General features: G+C 36.2%; 2 protein-coding genes across 8 annotated transcripts in view; one reads left to right on the plus strand and one right to left on the minus strand.

The window, feature by feature from the left end:
- On the plus strand, positions 1-15,173 carry GPATCH11 (G-patch domain containing 11). Of its 7 annotated transcripts, none has more exons than XM_035563343.2 (9): positions 1-332; positions 428-654; positions 1,507-1,548; positions 1,628-1,748; positions 2,549-2,639; positions 2,752-2,856; positions 3,628-3,709; positions 4,627-4,712; positions 14,534-15,173. In XM_035563343.2, the coding sequence occupies exons 1-8, from the start codon at positions 286-288 to the stop codon at positions 4,680-4,682; spliced, it is 771 nt and encodes a 256-aa protein (XP_035419236.1). In that variant the 5' UTR covers positions 1-285; the 3' UTR covers positions 4,683-4,712; positions 14,534-15,173. The 7 variants fall into 7 exon arrangements, with proteins under 7 accessions (XP_035419236.1, XP_035419247.1, XP_050566028.1 ...); XM_035563354.2 differs by lacking the exon at positions 14,534-15,173 and adding an exon at positions 7,147-8,112; XM_050710071.1 differs by lacking the exon at positions 14,534-15,173 and having other exon boundaries at positions 1-54; positions 223-332; positions 4,627-8,112.
- Positions 5,893-17,117, minus strand: part of EIF2AK2 (eukaryotic translation initiation factor 2 alpha kinase 2) — a 23,730-nt gene continuing 12,505 nt past the window's right edge. Inside the window, exons 8-16 of the mRNA XM_035563316.2 lie at positions 17,006-17,040; positions 16,724-16,837; positions 15,632-15,751; positions 14,232-14,339; positions 12,195-12,387; positions 9,779-9,904; positions 9,102-9,200; positions 7,532-7,594; positions 5,893-7,448 (exon numbers count right to left, since the gene is read on the minus strand). Coding sequence (XP_035419209.2) covers positions 7,329-7,448; positions 7,532-7,594; positions 9,102-9,200; positions 9,779-9,904; positions 12,195-12,387; positions 14,232-14,339; positions 15,632-15,751; positions 16,724-16,837; positions 17,006-17,040 — 978 coding nt within the window. The 3' untranslated portion in view covers positions 5,893-7,328. The remainder of the gene's footprint in view (positions 7,449-7,531; positions 7,595-9,101; positions 9,201-9,778; positions 9,905-12,194; positions 12,388-14,231; positions 14,340-15,631; positions 15,752-16,723; positions 16,838-17,005; positions 17,041-17,117) is intronic.

Genomic DNA, 17,117 nt, shown 5'->3' on the forward strand with positions numbered 1-17,117 from the left:
AAGGGAAAGGAACGGAAGGGAAGGGGCGGCCGCACGCAGGCGCCGGGTCGAGGTGTTTGTGTGGGTGCCCGGGGCGGTGCTGAGGGGCAGCGGGGCTCCCTCAGCTCCCTACCGGGCAGCGGTGGGGTTGAGAGGTGGTTGGGGAAGCAGGGCGCGAAGGGAGGCAGCCTGAGGCTGAAACAGGCGTGAGGCTTTCGTCTGAGAACGGGTCCTGCCTTCCAGGGGCTGCAAGCGCTGCTTATAGTGCCTGGAGGTAAGGGGCTGAGCCATGCGTGCTAACTAACCATGGGGGAGGATGAAGAGGAAGATTACATGTCTGACTTGTTTATTAAGTAAGTAGCCGTCATTTTTTTTTCCCTCTTAAATGATTGTAAGTGTAAAAAGAATCAAAAATGAGCTAATATTTGCAGGGGTTATTAATTCTTAGACAGGATGTGAGGCCAGGCTTGCCCATGGTGCGCCGGGTGAAAGAGGCTATTCAGAAGGAAGAAAAGCAAAAAGAAGCCAACGAGAGAAACAGACAGAAGAGCGTAAAAGAAGAAGAGAAAGAGCGGCGTGACTTGGTGTTGAAGAGTGCGTTGGGCAATGAGAACAAAGGCTTTGCTCTGCTGCAGAAGATGGGCTACAAGAGTGGCCAGGCCCTTGGCAAAAGTGGTAAGTTTGTCTCTGTCTAGATCTGCATGCTACTTTCAGGTGTACCTTTATATTTTATGGACTGCAGCTGCTGCTTCAGTTATGGACAGGGTCAATAAATGCCTCTCTAAGAGCCCTACCATTACTGTCATGTTGTGACAGGAAAGAAAAAAGAAAAGAACAAATTTCTGAAACAAAAATGACTGTTGAGAGATGTGAGGGAAGCAGCAGTACTTGCTGCTCGCTAAATGCATTTCAGTATGTGCATGTCTACAGGAATTGCACTGAGAAGTTGTTTTGATGGTCTTGGAAATCTCACTGCTCAAAATAAAGGTCAGCCCCCTCTTTGAATTTATTGTTGTATTCTGGAAAAGAAACAGCACTTAGCATGAAGTCTTGACAGATAAAATAAAATCAGTGAATGAAAACATCAGTAATTGTTATGCCAGTTCAGTGCATCTCCAGCAGAAGATCAGCAACTGAAGTGGCCCAGAGAGATTCCTGTTATTCTTCATCAAGTTGCGGAACTCTCAAATAAAAATGCCACAGAAGAGTGTAGCAAATCAATCTTCATCATAGGTATGCTGTACCTATCAAATCGACATCATTTTCTTTCCATTGGGTAGTGTTCTGAAAAAAGCACACAGTAATTCAGCAGACAAGGAAAAAAAGAAAGGAGGTTGCAGCTCAGCTAGGTCATTTGTAGTGCACTAAATGTATATCAATAGGACGTTTTTCAATTTCCAGAAAACAGAATTGCAAGAAAATTTACATATTTAATGGCAAAATCAGCTTGCCTATTTGAATATACCACACAAACCATAGTTTGAGAAAGACTGTTTTTTTAAATCGGCCTATTTTTCCTTTTCACAGGAGAAGGCATTGTTGAACCTATTCCTCTGAACATAAAAACAGGTTTGTGATGCTTCCTAATCTACTTAGTTAGGTAGCAGAGCTTCTCAGCTGCTTACATGCATGTTTTAAACTTACACAGGCAGAAGCGGGCTTGGTCATGAGGAATTTAAAAAGCGAAAAGCTGAAGAAAAACTAGAAAACTACAGACAAAAACTCCATATGAAAAAACAAGCAAATGAACAAGCTGCAGATCAATTCAGGTAAAATTATGTAAATGATACTCCACGCAGTGTCTACAGGGCTGTTCTTTTTATGCGTTAGGTTTGGCTATTCTGTTAGTGCGTTACTAATTCTGCATGTTCTTTGAATGGGAGGTATGAGTTGAAACATACAGTAATTGCTTCTCAGTTCTAAAGCAAGAGCAGGTGAACACTGTACTGCTAAAAGTATAAATGAACATTTATAAAAATAAATGATTCAGCAATGTAAACAGTACATACACTAATTCTCAAAAAACTTGCAATTTTTTAAGTCAAAGAACCGTGTCATCTTTTTCAATATAAAGCTCATGGATAATCCAGAGCAATGTTGCTGCAGTGGTTTTGGGTTGCAACAAATTAAAACTCAGGGTAAACTTTGGGGGTTTTAATATATTTTTTTCTCCTTGTTTGCTTGTTTATATGTGGAGAAGGAAAGACTAGGGAAGATTAAAATCTTCTCTGCAAATGTTTCATGAACCATTTTTTCATGTATTATGGAAACCTGGTGGAAAAACAGTATGCAAAGTGTAGTTATCATCAAAAGCTCTGTCCTGAAGATGTAACTGAAAGGTTTATTTCCAAAAAAAAAAATACACGTTGCTTCTCCAAAAATGATGTCAGAAGGGACTTCTTCAACATTGTTCTGGTTAGCATGGTCTTCTCTGGTATGCATTCGGCAGTCTGAGGGATCGGTATGGCTAGAATCTTAGCAGATTTTCTATTTTAGAAAAGCTGTTGACTGTAACGCATCTCACTGTTTGTCTTTCTGCTTATTTTACCTATCTACTTTTTCTTAACAGAGTAAGGTTCAAAAACAAACAAGAAGAACGTAAGATGGAAGGAGACCTTCGAAAAAGCCAGAGGGCCTGCCAGCAATTAGATATGCAAAAAGTAAGACATATTTCTTTGGGTTGGAAGGAAGGTTAAAGTATAGAGATACAGACTACAAAGTAATAATTAATAAATTAAAGATAATTTCCATTTAAATCCTTCATTATTTAAGGATATTGATGTTCCCAAGGAGACTTGGTATTGGCTAGAGCCTGAAGAGGAAGACAAGAAGGATGAAGAAGACAAAGATGATGAATGCACAAGCTCAGACTTAAGTGTAAGCTTCACAACTAAATGCATGGCTCGATTCACAATGAAATTTAATGTTCCCTTAAAGTATGTATTCATCATTTTCAAAGCTGTAGTAAATGATCTCTTCGCCACCTTAAAGCCGTGATTTTTAAAACAATTATATGATAAAATACAAAACATTAAAACTGATTAATTGCTTATCTCTTTTGAAGCTGATCTTTGGAGAAAGTAGTCAAAATGAAATTTTAAACATCATGGTGTCTTAGCCGCCATATGCAAGATCACATATTGAATCAATGTAAAATTATTTGCTTTTAATATTTAATTTTGGATGCCTCATCTCATGTTGTAGGCTGAACTTTAGAATCACAAGTAATTTCTGAAAATGCTTCACAGGTGACCTTGAACTGGACACCAGAAATTAACGTTTTCTGAGAACTAGATTACACCACTGTTGTTAGCTTAACATAACTTGATTTGCAGAGATGAAGCGTGAAAAATTCCATCAAAAATATCATACACTTGATATAAGGTAGCTAGGTAATACTTCAGCTGTATCTTCAGTGCAGGTTTCGTAGCTGGAAAGAACAGTGAGCAAACAACAGCCATTAACGTTCCAGAGATTGTGGATTCCTTTGCTGTAGGCACAAAAATTTGGGTAATTTCACGCCTTACTGAGTTACAGTAGCTTTTCTATAGAAAAAGGTTAAACAATCTGTTTTAGCAAAACCAGCAGCTCAAACCATTTTACATCATGTTAAGCCCCTACTCATTGCATCCTTGTACATACCTACAGGTATCAGAAAAGCTACAACTCCTGACTGCATATTTAAGAGAAGAACACTTTTATTGCATTTGGTGTGGAACGACCTATGAAGGTGAGAGTAAACCTGCCACATATGTGTTTTACTTTGCTTATGCACCTAGGCTTGAGTAATGCAATATATATTCACTCTTTACCTGTTACATGCTTTCCTCAAGGACAGTGCTATACAAACTATGCCTATGCTTCTGTTCTTTCTAGTCAATTCTCCTTTTCTCAGGTCCAGAATCAAAGGCTAACAACTTTTTGATATTGGGTCTAACCTCATTTCATTAGACATCTTCCCTTTACAATAATGCAGGTGGTCGATATTAGGTAGCTTCAGCATTACCAGAGACACTTTCCTAAGAGAGCTCTCAACAGCCCACATGTGCCGTCTGAACGGCTTTGTCTTCTGTTCTGCAACCTGGCTTATGAGAAGCTGTCATGATGTAGTCTGATAGCTGCGTGCTTACCCCTCGTCCAGGGTACAAAGTTTTGTGGGAGAAGCACTAATACTTTTGTCAGAATATATACTTTTTGTTTCTCTTACTGAAGTCTTTTAAATATACATAAAAAAAATTTCCTTCCAAGGTGCTGTTTTGCAAAAAGCTTGGTGGGTTTTCATTGTAAGCCAACTGTAAGGTGTTTACATGCACAGAAAGTGCATGCTGGCACTTATTTGAATTGGTATTAATATTCATTTTGTTTTAAGAAAACAAAATTCAGATATTAAAAGTAGTACCATTAACAAAAAAGGTTGCAGGTGTTTCTGGACCAATAATAACACATCTAATTTCATTGCACAAGAGAGGGTAGACTTTGTGTTGTTATTTATGTTCAGTGTTTTAAAACACAGTTTAGAATTAATAACTTGCAAACTTTGAATTCTGTTTAACCTGTTTTGTACGGTTTCTTCAAATAATTCTAGCAACTTTTTTTCCTCTTCTGCGCTGGAATTAATTGCTCACTTTTTCTCTGCTTATTCCATAGATTCTGAAGATTTGTCTTCAAATTGCCCTGGAGACAGTGCTGCAGATCATGACTAAAGCCTTTCTAAAGAAAGGAGTTCTAGATAAGTATGTATAGTTGATATACTCTGACAACTTTTTTTAAAAGGTTCATTGCTGTACCAGATTTCATACCAATGTATGCAGAAGAATCGTAAAGTTGACAGGTTAAACTGCACATTTTTGAAGCGTTCTATGTTTTTTCTGCTTGTTGCACAATTTATTAGGAAATAAAACTGCATTATTGTGAGTTACTGTAACTTGAAGGCAGGTAAGAATTCCACAGTCTTTGATTATGCTCTGATTTATAAAGATCAAGTTTGAATAAGGGTATAAATATTGACTTGTTACTCTGTTATACAGGATGCTAAACAGGTGTGTGTGTGGGGTCATCTTTATTGGATGACTACACATCAGAGTGTTTTTTCCTTACTATCTCAGAGCTCACGGAGGGGGTAGCTTTTGAAATGTTACAGTGGCATTATTTAATATATGTAAAAGGTGCATATTCACCGGATCATGGGACATATTCATTTTAAAGATATATTTATAAATAATCTTAGTAGACTTTTTATCCTTAGGGAATGACAACTGCTCCTGTAAACGTCCTCTAATAGAAAGTTACTATTAAAGTATACAAGTACTGCAAAAAAAAATTATCAAAAATTACTGTGACAAGCTAAATAATACCTAACAGTAAGAAAGGAATCATCGAACGGCTCAGGTTGGAAGGCACCTTAAAGGTCTCATTCCAACCCCCATGCCATGGGCAGGGATGCCACCCACTAGATCAGGTTGCCCAGGTCCCCATCGAACCTGGCCTTGAACGCCTCCAGGGATGGAGCATCCACAACCTCTCTGGGCAACCTGTGCCAGTGCCTCACCACCCTCTGAGTGAACAATTTCCTCCTAAACCTCTAATCTAAATCTCCCCCCTTTTAGTTTAAAACCATTCCCCTTTTTCCTTTTTCATCTGATTGAGGAAAAAAAGTTGCTCTCCAGCTTTTTTGTAAGCCTCCTGTAAGTACCAAAAAGTTGCAATAAGGTCACCGCAGAGTAATGGTGAGTAGTGGTGGTACAAGTGCTCTGTGCAAGAACTGCACAGGTTTCAGCTGAAACTTGTCACATGTTAATTTTCATATTGTAAGGGTAAGTTTATGGGTGAAAGGGAAGTGGAACTAGTGGTATTTTTGTCTGTTGGGATATAATTTCTCCTAGACCTTGAGTACTGCAAAAAACTATGCATTAGTCCAAAACAATTGAATGCTTTATTTATGAACAATAACATTCATTATAAGGGAAAAAAAAAAATCAGTTCTTAGAAAAGGACATAAAATCAGACCGTTATTTAGCACCACTTACAGGGGATCAGCAATAGATTTCCATAAGAGTATAAAAATGACTATGTATTCTTTGATATTATTCTTTTTAACCAAACACCCACCTTTAACCTGTTTAAGATTTTAGAAAAATCCTATTATACTTTATCTTTACTACACATCATCACATCATACTTATTTTCCTGCTTAGAATCTCTGTGCATATGCCTTTATGGAGTTCCACAGGAGTGAGCTGTACCTTTTCAAACAATTCAAAGATGGGAATCGGAAGGACTAATTTGCCCATCTTTTCTCCCCTGCACAATTCTTCCTATTCTACCACAGCTGTAATCTTTGAAGTATGTAACCAAATAGTAACAGGCAATCTGCTGTTACCTTTTGCAGAGCTGATGGTAAGTCCATGAGAGGTGTTCAGGACACCTGTTATCAGTTACACATGCCTCAGTACTACCATAAGCGATTAAAACCCAGCAGTATGGGGGAGAGGATGTTTAAAGTGCTTTCGAGAAAGTATTTAAAATGGTTACTATTGAGAAAACTCTGGAGACTTAGCGTACCCCAACTTTGTTTCAGAAAACAAAAAAATGCTGAGGGTTTCAAAAGTTTAGGATAAATCTCTTTCAACTAGATTTCCTAGAAGCTAGATGCTTAACATTTAAAACATTTACATTCTCAAGGAAAACCTACTTTAAAAGAGTATTTAAATTTTAGCACACTAAAGGTGCTAGATGTATCTGTGGATATAGTGAGAAGAAAATTCATTTTGAAGACCTGAAATTCAGTAAGGAATAAACCCCACTGCTTTCTACTATTCTTCCTACCAAAATCGATCTTTCCAATTCAGCACATTACCTGCTCTGGTCTAAAGGGGTGGGGGGGAGTCTAGTGATTAATATAAAGATCACTATGAAAAAACAGAAAGGTTTGATTCATGTGCCACAAGACAGACTTCATCCACTTCAACTGATAACGGATTGAGCATGTGTTAAGAGCACACACATAGGGAGTTGCCACAGGCCAGTTATCACATCAACAGTCTTACGGGAGACAAGGACTAGGTTCCTGTGCTTATTGTATAATATAGTTCAGCTCATACCTAACCTGTGTTTCCACGTAAAAATTGCAAGCAATTATTTGCAGATGTTTGCTGTTCTGATCTGCAGCCAGTGGGAGCGAACGGTGATGTGACCATTTTGGCCAGCAAGCTCCTCAATGGCAGGAAGGCTAAACACCATGGAAAAGACATGTCCTAAGTCTTGCTCTTGCTTCTGATATATTTATGGAATTTCATAAGTTTGAATCAAACTGGATTTAAGCATGATCTGGAAGACTTTTAAAATGGCATTTACTGAGTATGAGCTTTAAGTGAGTTGTCTTTATCAACACTCTTCAAAAGCTCAAGTATTTCAGATGCACGGGGCCTTTTTGAGGCGTCCTTTGAAAGCATCCTTCTGATTATGGGTACCTGCAAAAAGAAATTAAAATTGAGTTATTTTTTTAATGAGTAAATAAAGAAACTAACTGAAATAATGTATTCTAATACTATACCTGTGTTTTAAATCGCTCAGTGAAGTCCTCTGGAAATTTACTTTCTCTTACATCATGCCATACCTGAAATTCATATGAGATAAACAGTTTCAATATGCTTTTATTTATTATATTTTGCATCTCATTTCACAACCCATATAATTTACAGAAGTAATTAGGCGAATAAAAATCTACAAAAAAGGTAAGGCTGCAAAAAGAAACTACAGAAGTTTGAAAAATTCTCATTTAGTTGAACTTTATTTTGTTTTTATGGTCTTTTTTATAAACTGTTGTCCCTTTTTAAGCTTAAAAGCTTCACAAAATACAATGATGTGTTTGTTTCGGCAAACCTCTCTACTTAATAATCATTATCCTTCTGTCCTCAAATAATAATAACTTAAAAAGCAAACAATACACGTTGTGAGAAGGCTTAATTTCTTGTTCTGACAACATGTGGATGTTATTTCTGAGCCAAGCAGGTGTGCTTCCTCTTTTACCTTGTTCAGTGCTACAAAATCATTTTTATGTCACTGCAGAAAATGCTAGGTGGAGTTCAAAGCAACTAACAGTGAGGATTTCTAAATAAATGCTTTCAGAAACTGCTTCTGAGTAACAACTATTTTTTTCCACATGATGATTTTCAATTGGTTTTGCCTTTTAAACTTTGAACGCCGTGGGACTGTAGGCATGTTTGCACAGTTGGCTATGAGGGGGGGAAAGTCCTTTAGTCTTTAGGAATGCTACAAGGTATACAATTGGAGCCAAGTCAAATCTGTGGGTCAAACACACTTTGATATGGTTTGCTCATACTGGCAAACAGCCAAGCTAACAGTGTTCTAGAGATTCTGGGTCCAACCATATACATAGATCTTACAAAATAATGACTTCAGAAACAGTACTCATCATCTACATCTCTGTCCTATGACTAGATAGGTTTGAGCATAAAAGCTGTTATACTACCGCTGTGCAAAGAAAAAGACAAAAGACACATTAAAAGATACCTTTTAAAGCAAAGTTTAAGTAACGCTGGTATCTTTTTGAAGTAATATTTTTTCAATTAAAATAAAGCCATATATTCCAAATCACTTTCATTTTCATTTTGAAAAACTACAAAGGTTTCAACTTTTTGGAAACTTTATTCTTGTTCCATGCTGTAGTGAAGAAGAGCATGGCAGACACTAAACTCTCCCAATTCTTATTTTTTAAAATTAGAAAAATATTCCTTTCCAATACTCTGATGAAATAAAAAGATCAGATATCTTTTTGGTAGATATTTTTTAGATTTTTGATTATTTTCCCTATAGATGCATGTACATATCTAAGCTTAGTAAGGCTTTAATCTGTATATCAGTAGGACATCAGTAAAACAAACCCAGTGATGTTTCTTCAGTTTCTACATTTTAACTGAAGCGTGAAGGACTTAGGAGCTTTACAGACATGAATCAAGGGGAAAATATGAATAGAGACAGTACTCTAGATGTACAGATTCCTTTTGGCATGTAATCAGCCTCAGATACCTGCAGTAAGGCAAAATAATGATACATGATATAATATGAGAGGGTTTTTTAATTTTTATTTAAAGATTACATACCATATTTTTCTCATGATGACTGGCCAATGCCGAAAGAATTTCAAACCAAATTAATCCCAGTGCATAAATATCTACTTCCTTTCCATATTTGTCAAAGACCTACAAAAATCACAACAAAAACAATGTAGGTGTCAAATACAACTGGACACGACTTCTTAAGGCAAAATTTGAAATCAGTAGAAATTGTCACCTGAAAACTCCAGGACAGGCATTACTGGATCTTCATATTAATTTTTAACCCTTTCTGCTATCATCTTGTTAAATAGTGGCTGTGATGTCACATTAAACACACTGAAATTACGACTTCTACAAAACTACATAGATAAGGCATGCCAATGTCTCTTTGTTAAAAGTAATGAAACAGAGGGACTCAAATGCCAGTTAACAGAGGTCCTAAATTCAAACTCAAATACATGGCTGGCAAACTGTTACACAAGAGCATTTCTTACACCAGTGTCAGACCTTGTATGTTAGGACAATTAAATAAAACCACCACACTTAGAAACTGCTTTCTTCAGAATAAGGTTATCCTCATATACAGTCATATCAGGGAACATTAAGCAACTTGGTTTAATACCACGATAAGGGTCAAACACAACCAATACTGAGTTTATACTGTGAAATGCATGCAAATAATGCAAATGCAAACAGAGACAGTAATATAGCAAGATAATTACCTGCTCTGGTGCCATGTATGATTTTGTTCCTCGGTTCTCAGTCAGAGTTTCATATGCCACAGAAGTCACAAGACCAAAGTCACCTATTTTTATTTTACCATCACGCGATATGAATATATTCTGAGGCTATATACACACATATATAAAAAAAAAGTAAATTAGTAAATTACTGTATGACCAAGGTTTATCATCAAGTATAATCAGCCACAGAAGTGCTCGCCTTAAAATTTCATAATTGTTCACAGAAATTATTAAGAAACAGATTGGGGGTGGGAAACAGAAGAAAGTTCAATTAACTTCACTTCGAAATACACAAACTAAGTTTAAAATAGCATACACCTCAATAACTAACCTTATTTTAACTAGTCATTACGACTATATCATGCTTTAATATTCTTCAAATACACTGTGTATATAACATTTAATATCCAAAAATGCTTTTTAGTCTTCAGTCCTAGTCTTGGAATTTGATGAACTTGTGCAAAGCATTTAGGCTTACATGGAATTCCACTCAAAGTATAATTTCTTCTAGTCACAGTAGGAGTATCTGTAACGAAGTTGACTGCAGAGTTGGGGCTTGCTACAGGCATCTCACAGTTTTCATTGAACTTAGCATTTTTAAATTTGACAAAGTCATCAGCAACTAAAATAAAATTGTGTATGTTTGGATGAAGCTTTCCAAGCCGTCTATCGTTCCAAAGAATAAACTACATTTCTGAATGCTGTTAAAAACAAACAGCCTCATCGTGTCTAACTCAAAGAAGATCCAGTGGACTATAAGGCCAGGAGAGACTTAAGGTTTCACGGGAAGCGATCTTTGTGTCAAGAATGCCCAGCACAGTTCTTCTGTTCGAGAACAACCAAGTCCACGCACGTTTAATAACAGTAGCGCCCTATTTGAAGACTCCACTCATGCCAGGCACAGACATTCATCTCAGGATGAAGAGAGCTTGAACCTATCCTGCAGCTGTGGTTCTGTGACACAGAGGTCTCAGGTGGCCAAGCACCTAACACAGATCAAAGTGGGGATAAAGAAGTTCCTAAATTAAAATGCAGGCAGACAAGTTAGCAGTAGGACTTGGAAGAAGATTACAGCTAGTTTCCACGGATGAGAGACTGGGGCAGCAGATTCATAGGAACATGGAAAAGTAGAAGATTGAGCTGAGAATAGAAAGTGGGACTGAGGAGCAAGAAAATACAAAGCCTGAAGCATGCGAAGAGGTAAGAATTAACATGTAGGGAGAGAAAGCATTTATCATGCCACTTTTTCCCAGATATCTAGGTAAACAAAGGAATGTCTATTTGTGGCTTGGTCTTGTAGTGTAGCAATAAGCCTCACAGAAGAGCTCTAAGAGACATGAATGTGTCTGCCCATAAGACTAGTTTCTAAGAGCGGGCAGCGAACACGATCTGGAACCACACTGAATAAAAACTACAGAAGATTCCAACCTCTGGCTCAAAAAGTCTATAAAATTCAGGTTACTGGAGGTCTTGAGAGAAGGGGAACATGCATCAAGGTCAGCATCACTGTATCATCTCTCAGCTCTAATACTCGCTAGGTATTTGGGCATAACCACAATATGAGGAGGACAACATCCTCAATCAACATGTAGTGTGACCCACTACAGCCATCCTTAGTTTTTAGGAAAGCCACCACACTAATGACTTGTTCACAAAGTAAGTTTTAAAACTATAAGCAACGTTGTAACTGGCATATAAACACTGAAAGCTTGTAACTTTGTCCTTTAAAAATATTTTATCTCAATATAAAGATTGTATGGTCATGCACTTGTGGAGACTCTAAAATTCTATTCAAAAAAGTAGCATGCAAATATTTGTATGCATACATGATACAAGAACAACTAGAATCATTATCAAATGCAATAGATTCTAGGATAAACTGTCCCGTTGCAATATAGTAAGAGCAAACTTCCTAGACTCAACCTTTTGCCTTCTTTCTTTTAATTGTTTTATTACCAAGGAAGATCAGTATTCCTTTTCCCAATAGACTGTCTTGTGACCCAGTAGCACATAACACACTGAAAATGCCTGTTAATTGACGACTGCTGATTGCTTTGGCCTTTTTTTGGTGGTGGGTATTTTTGTGTTTTTTTTGGGGGGGGGGTTGGTTGTGGCGGTGTAGTTGTTGTTGTTTTTTTGTTTGTTTGTTTTTGGGGGGGTTGTTTGTTTTGTTTTTTAACTAATGCACTCTGAGGTCCTTTAGTTCTCCTTCTGATTTTAGGATGAAGTCCAGCCAGTTGCTGGAAAAACAGATCACTGTAACATCAGAAGAGGCACACTACTAGGATACATAATTAAACAAATACTAAAACAATTAATATTTTATGAACTTCCAATAAGTACTACTTTTATCTAAAATTACTATAATTATTTAAAAAATACCTCTTCTACTTACCTTGAGATCTCGATGAATTAACCCTTTGGAATGAATATAGTTCACTCCTTCCAGTATTTGTAAAAATTTGTTTTGTGCCCTCTCATGATACTTTCGGTTTCGTCTATTATTTTCAATCCAATCTTCCAGTGTTCCTTGTTCACAGAATTCTATTTGGATGAAAAGGCAAAGGCGTTTTGTTCGTGACCTCTGCCTGCAAAAGAAAGTTATACTCTGTATTAAAACTGGCAAGATACAGTTCCTCCCAAGCCACTGCATCAATGATTCTCAAGTCCCTCTTCTCTAAACAAACAAACAAACAAACAATATACATAGATATATATATATCTTTGTAAAATTGTTATTCTTTTTGGAGTTACTCAAAAGGAAGTCTGAAAGTTTCTTGATTTTAAAGACCTTACACTGCTAGGTACTAGATCTAAATAAATAACACTCCAAACCAAACAATCCCTGTTCTGTTGCTACATACCCCGAAAGATTCCTAACATTTTGTTTACCTCCTTGTTCACACTGAACATTTTCTGATTGCCTAAATTCTTCTCATACATAAAGGCGTGTCCTGGTGAGCAAGAAATAGCACAGTACTTGGGTCCCATCTTGCCCTCTAGGAATTACTGCAAAACTCTGGCAGGTATTCCCTATAGCACTCAATAGCATTAGCCTTCCTCCCCTACCTAAAATGATCACATTCTTTTAACCTTTGTCCCTTAAAGAAGGAAGTGTGGTGACATCTATTATGTGCACGGGAAGTGTTCAAGGCCAGGCTGGACAGGGCTCTGAGCAACCTGATCTAGTGAAAGATGTCCCTGCCCATGGCAGGGGGGTTGGACTAGATGATCTTTAAGGTTCCCTTCCAACCCAAGCCATTCTATAATTGATTACATGATAACTCTGTGAATCAGAGAATCATTCCGAAAGACAGAAATCTAAATGAAATATATTCACTGAGTTCCCTCACCATCAGCCCACAGAATAGACTAAGGCTGGACATGGGGAGGGAAAAGACAATATGAAGAGGGAGAAGCACCGCTTCCTTTTTTGATTTGCACTGTGTGATCTCAGTGCCTTAGAATAAAGCATTCTGAGGCACTGAAAGAACAAGCACCAAGTGGCTCGGGACTCTCTACAGACTTGAGTTCAGGCCACTAGGTGGCATTCCACTCTGGGACTTCAGCTTCGCGGTCTTTTTTCTGTGTGACAACCAATAGCTGTTCAATACTAAATGCGTAAGTGATATTGAGACTCCAAGCTACTAATGGTTGGATTTTCACGAGACTTTTTTTTTGCCTATTTAATTCAGCTTTTTTCTGAACACTCTTAACAGATATTGTGCCAATCATAATTTTGAATCCATTAATATTTTATGGCTCTAGGTAAGTTAGGTAACCTACCTGAGAAGTGAGAATTTATAGCTATGAAAAAGAGTTACCATAAAACCTTTGAAAATTTAATAACCTAACTTCTCAGTAAAATTATTACCACTGTCTTGCCAGAACTCTTAGTGCTGGAAGACTACCTCCAACAAAAGAACATTTCATTCTGCATTTCTACTTTCAACAGCTCTGTGTTCACAACAAAAACTCTATCAGACAGCATAGTTTAAATGTTAATTTAGAGAAACAATTAAATCTATGAGAGTTATTGGATAACCAATTCCTAAAAAAAAAAAAAAAAAAAAAAAAGAGGGGCTTCCAATCAGGAATCTGTCAGACCATTTTTAATTTATATTAATCCTAGCCCCATATTTTGAGTTCTGCATTCTTACACTATTCTATAGATACAGCAAGTTCTGTATAATAACAGACGGAAGAAAGATAAAATTACTAAATGTTTAATATTCACCAAGAAGGTATTTAATTATAAACCACCTGCTGCTCAAGAGTACTGTGTTTTTTCTCCTAACAATAATTATGTAACTACACGTATGCATTTGTATTTGTGTAATGGTGTATAAACAGTGATCAGCTTTTCTTTTAACAACACAAAATTCACTATGGAAAACACATTTTTGAGTGCAAACTACTGTTTTGTAGTTACCTTGAGTCTGGATAAGTCACATAGTCAAGCCCTTCCCAGCTACAATAATACCGCACTATGTTTTCATGTTGAAGTCCTGCAAGTCCACGTACTTCACGCTTTTCTTTCCTGTTGGAGAAGAAAAAAAATCTCAAACAAAACAAATATTTCAAAACAAATGATATTTCCCTACAAAAATTAAATATTGAGTTAAATAAAAGACTATTTAAGTAGCAGTATACAGACAGTTTTGCATTGATTCTGGAAAATAATGGAATGTTCTTAGAAGGTAAAAAAAATCTAACCTTTTTTTTTTTTTTTAGAAATCAAAACCCCGCTGAACAATGCTGAAAAAGGTTTGTTTACATATACAAAAGTGTGTAAATACTCATGAAGAACTGTTGCTGTAATTGGCCTACACTTCTTGTTAAATTGCACAGTGAAGACTAGCACTTTTTACTAAAAAATATTCTATAGATTCTTCAAATACTGTAATAAAAATGAAAATAATACACATCTGTGAAGAACACAAGAATTTGAAGGGCAGTTACACAATGTAAGGGACAACTATTTCCAAATTTAAGTTATGATTTCATAGAGAACAACTTTATTTTTTCTGAATAGATTACATAAAAGAAATGCAAGTTTTTCAGCTGCTGATTAAGTACTCTGCCAGTACTCTTAAATACTCTAGTTGAAAAAAATTACTTAAAAAAAATTAAGATCTTTATTCTGTGTGGAGATTATTATAAAGGACAAATAATATGGCAACATGGGTCACTCTTCACATTATATATTTATATTATTTATATATAAATTATACGTGAAGTATTTTCCAATTACAAACCACAAAATGTATTACTTTCATTTTTCTCCATTTTCCCTAATTATTGTCAGTATGTATTACGGATATGTAAAATTTCCAGACAAGGTAACCTGTCAAAATAACATTGCTGCTTTCAATGTTTTTATTAATCAGCAAATTTTCTTCAAACACATTCTACAATACTAACAACCAGAAATCATAAAAATTCTGTACAAGCGTACTTAGGGAAAGTAGAACATAATAAATCTACTTTCTTACAGCTGTATGCCAAGTTATTTGAGTGATTGAAAAATAAAGAGTTGCATGCAGTTTTCAGCTTTACACCGAAATAAAGACAGTTAATATACCAGAAAATACCAGAAATAAATACCAGAAAGACAGTTAATAATGAAAATTCCTTAAATGCTCCAAGGATTATTAAAAAAGACAATCATGGAATCATAGGATGTCCGAATTGGAAGGGACCCATGAGGACCACTAAGTCCAACTCCTGGTTCCCCAAAGGGCCATCAAAAACAAACAAACAAACAAAAAGCTATCAAAAACTTGATTAAGGATGTCTTAAAGAAAAAAAAGTCAATATACAGTTACTTACATTTTAAGCTCAACTCGCTTGACTGCATAGGTTATCTCGTCAGTCTTTGCTGTTGCTTTGAAAACATTCCCAAAACCACCTTCACCAATAGGCTCTATATTTTTATAGTCCTTAAGAAATCTTAAAAAGAAAAATGATATATATCCAACTGGAGTGTACTTAGCATTAAATAAAGATATAGAAATGATCCCAACAGGCTTAATAATATCTGCTGAAATATCATTCTACAGGGATCACTCAATACATACACAGGTCTAAATCATAATCTTGAAAATTAAAAAACAAACAAACAAAAAAACACACAAGGGAAAGCAGCCCTATAACACATCGTTGCAGCTCTCACCTGAAACGTAAAAAAATGAGTTCCAAACCCTACTTCTGGTAAATATTTCAAAATGTATACAGAATGGTAAATGTAGTACTTCCTGTGAGTGCCTATACCTATGGACAAGAAACTCATCCAGATTCTGAATTCAAGTCTTGTTCTGTACCAGGCAAAATAAACTTGAAGGAAATCACTCCTACATATTAATTTTGAGCATCGAAAAGTGTCATTTTCACAAACATTTCACGAACCACAATCTCAAAACATGTTTGCTGTCTGCCTTTTTATTTTAAGTATTTGTAAAACAAAGTTCCGCTGCAGTTCCTTTTTTTTTTTTCATATAGCAACATAATAAGAGCAAATTTTCTTTATTTGTACAGGGCCTGACTGTGATGCACTTATCTTTCTTCATAGCCACTCATATGGTGCTGTGGTTTTGATTTGTGATGAAAACAGTGCTGATAACACTAATTTTAGCTGTTGCTGAACAGTGCTTGCACAGCATACAGGCCTTCTCTGTTTCTCACCCTGCCCTGCCACAAATGAATTGACTAGGGGTGTGCAAGAGATTAGGGAAGGGACACAACCAGGCAGATGACCCAAACTAACCAAAGAGATCTTCCATACTCAGTAATAAAGCTGAGAGGAGGGTTTGAGGTAGGTATTACAGCAATATTCTCTCACATTCTATTATAAATAAACAATTAAATCTAGACCACTACATACTGTACTTGCTATACAGGTCTTATTAAAAAAATCCTTCTTACCTTTCATCCGCAGTGTATTCATTTTCCTCACTGGTATTTGGCAAGCTTTTGTTTGAATCTGACATCTTTTTTTCTTCTTTGTTATTTGCATTATTGAAATTAGCTGCCAATTTTCTTTAACAGGGATAAAAGCAAAATTTATAAGAAGCTGTTTTTCTAATACATGACAAGAAAAAAGAAACGTACCACACAATGGTGACATTTCTTTGCTAGATATAAAAAACAGTCAAGTGGTATGTAGTATAGCTTATGGAAGATAGCAATCTAGAACTAAATACATACCTTGTGGATTTCATGGCAGAATTTTGTCCAATTCTCTACATGAAAAAGAGAAACAACGACAACTAAGATATCCTGAATATTTTCACTATAATTAGTTTAAAATGCACTTGAA

This window comes from Cygnus atratus, chromosome 3 (assembly GCF_013377495.2).
Source record: "Cygnus atratus isolate AKBS03 ecotype Queensland, Australia chromosome 3, CAtr_DNAZoo_HiC_assembly, whole genome shotgun sequence".
NCBI classification, from domain to species: Eukaryota; Metazoa; Chordata; class Aves; order Anseriformes; family Anatidae; genus Cygnus; species Cygnus atratus.

What these genes read in the sequence shown, in the direction of transcription:
- GPATCH11 (XM_035563343.2), top strand. Translation starts at nt 286, where the DNA reads ATGGGGGAGGATGAAGAGGAAGATTACATGTCTGACTTGTTTATTAA. An exon ending in CCAGGCCCTTGGCAAAAGTG is followed by an intron (nt 655 to 1,506) that starts GTAAGTTTGTCT and finishes TCCTTTTCACAG; the next exon opens with GAGAAGGCATTGTTGAACCT. An exon ending in TCCTCTGAACATAAAAACAG is followed by an intron (nt 1,549 to 1,627) that starts GTTTGTGATGCT and finishes AAACTTACACAG; the next exon opens with GCAGAAGCGGGCTTGGTCAT.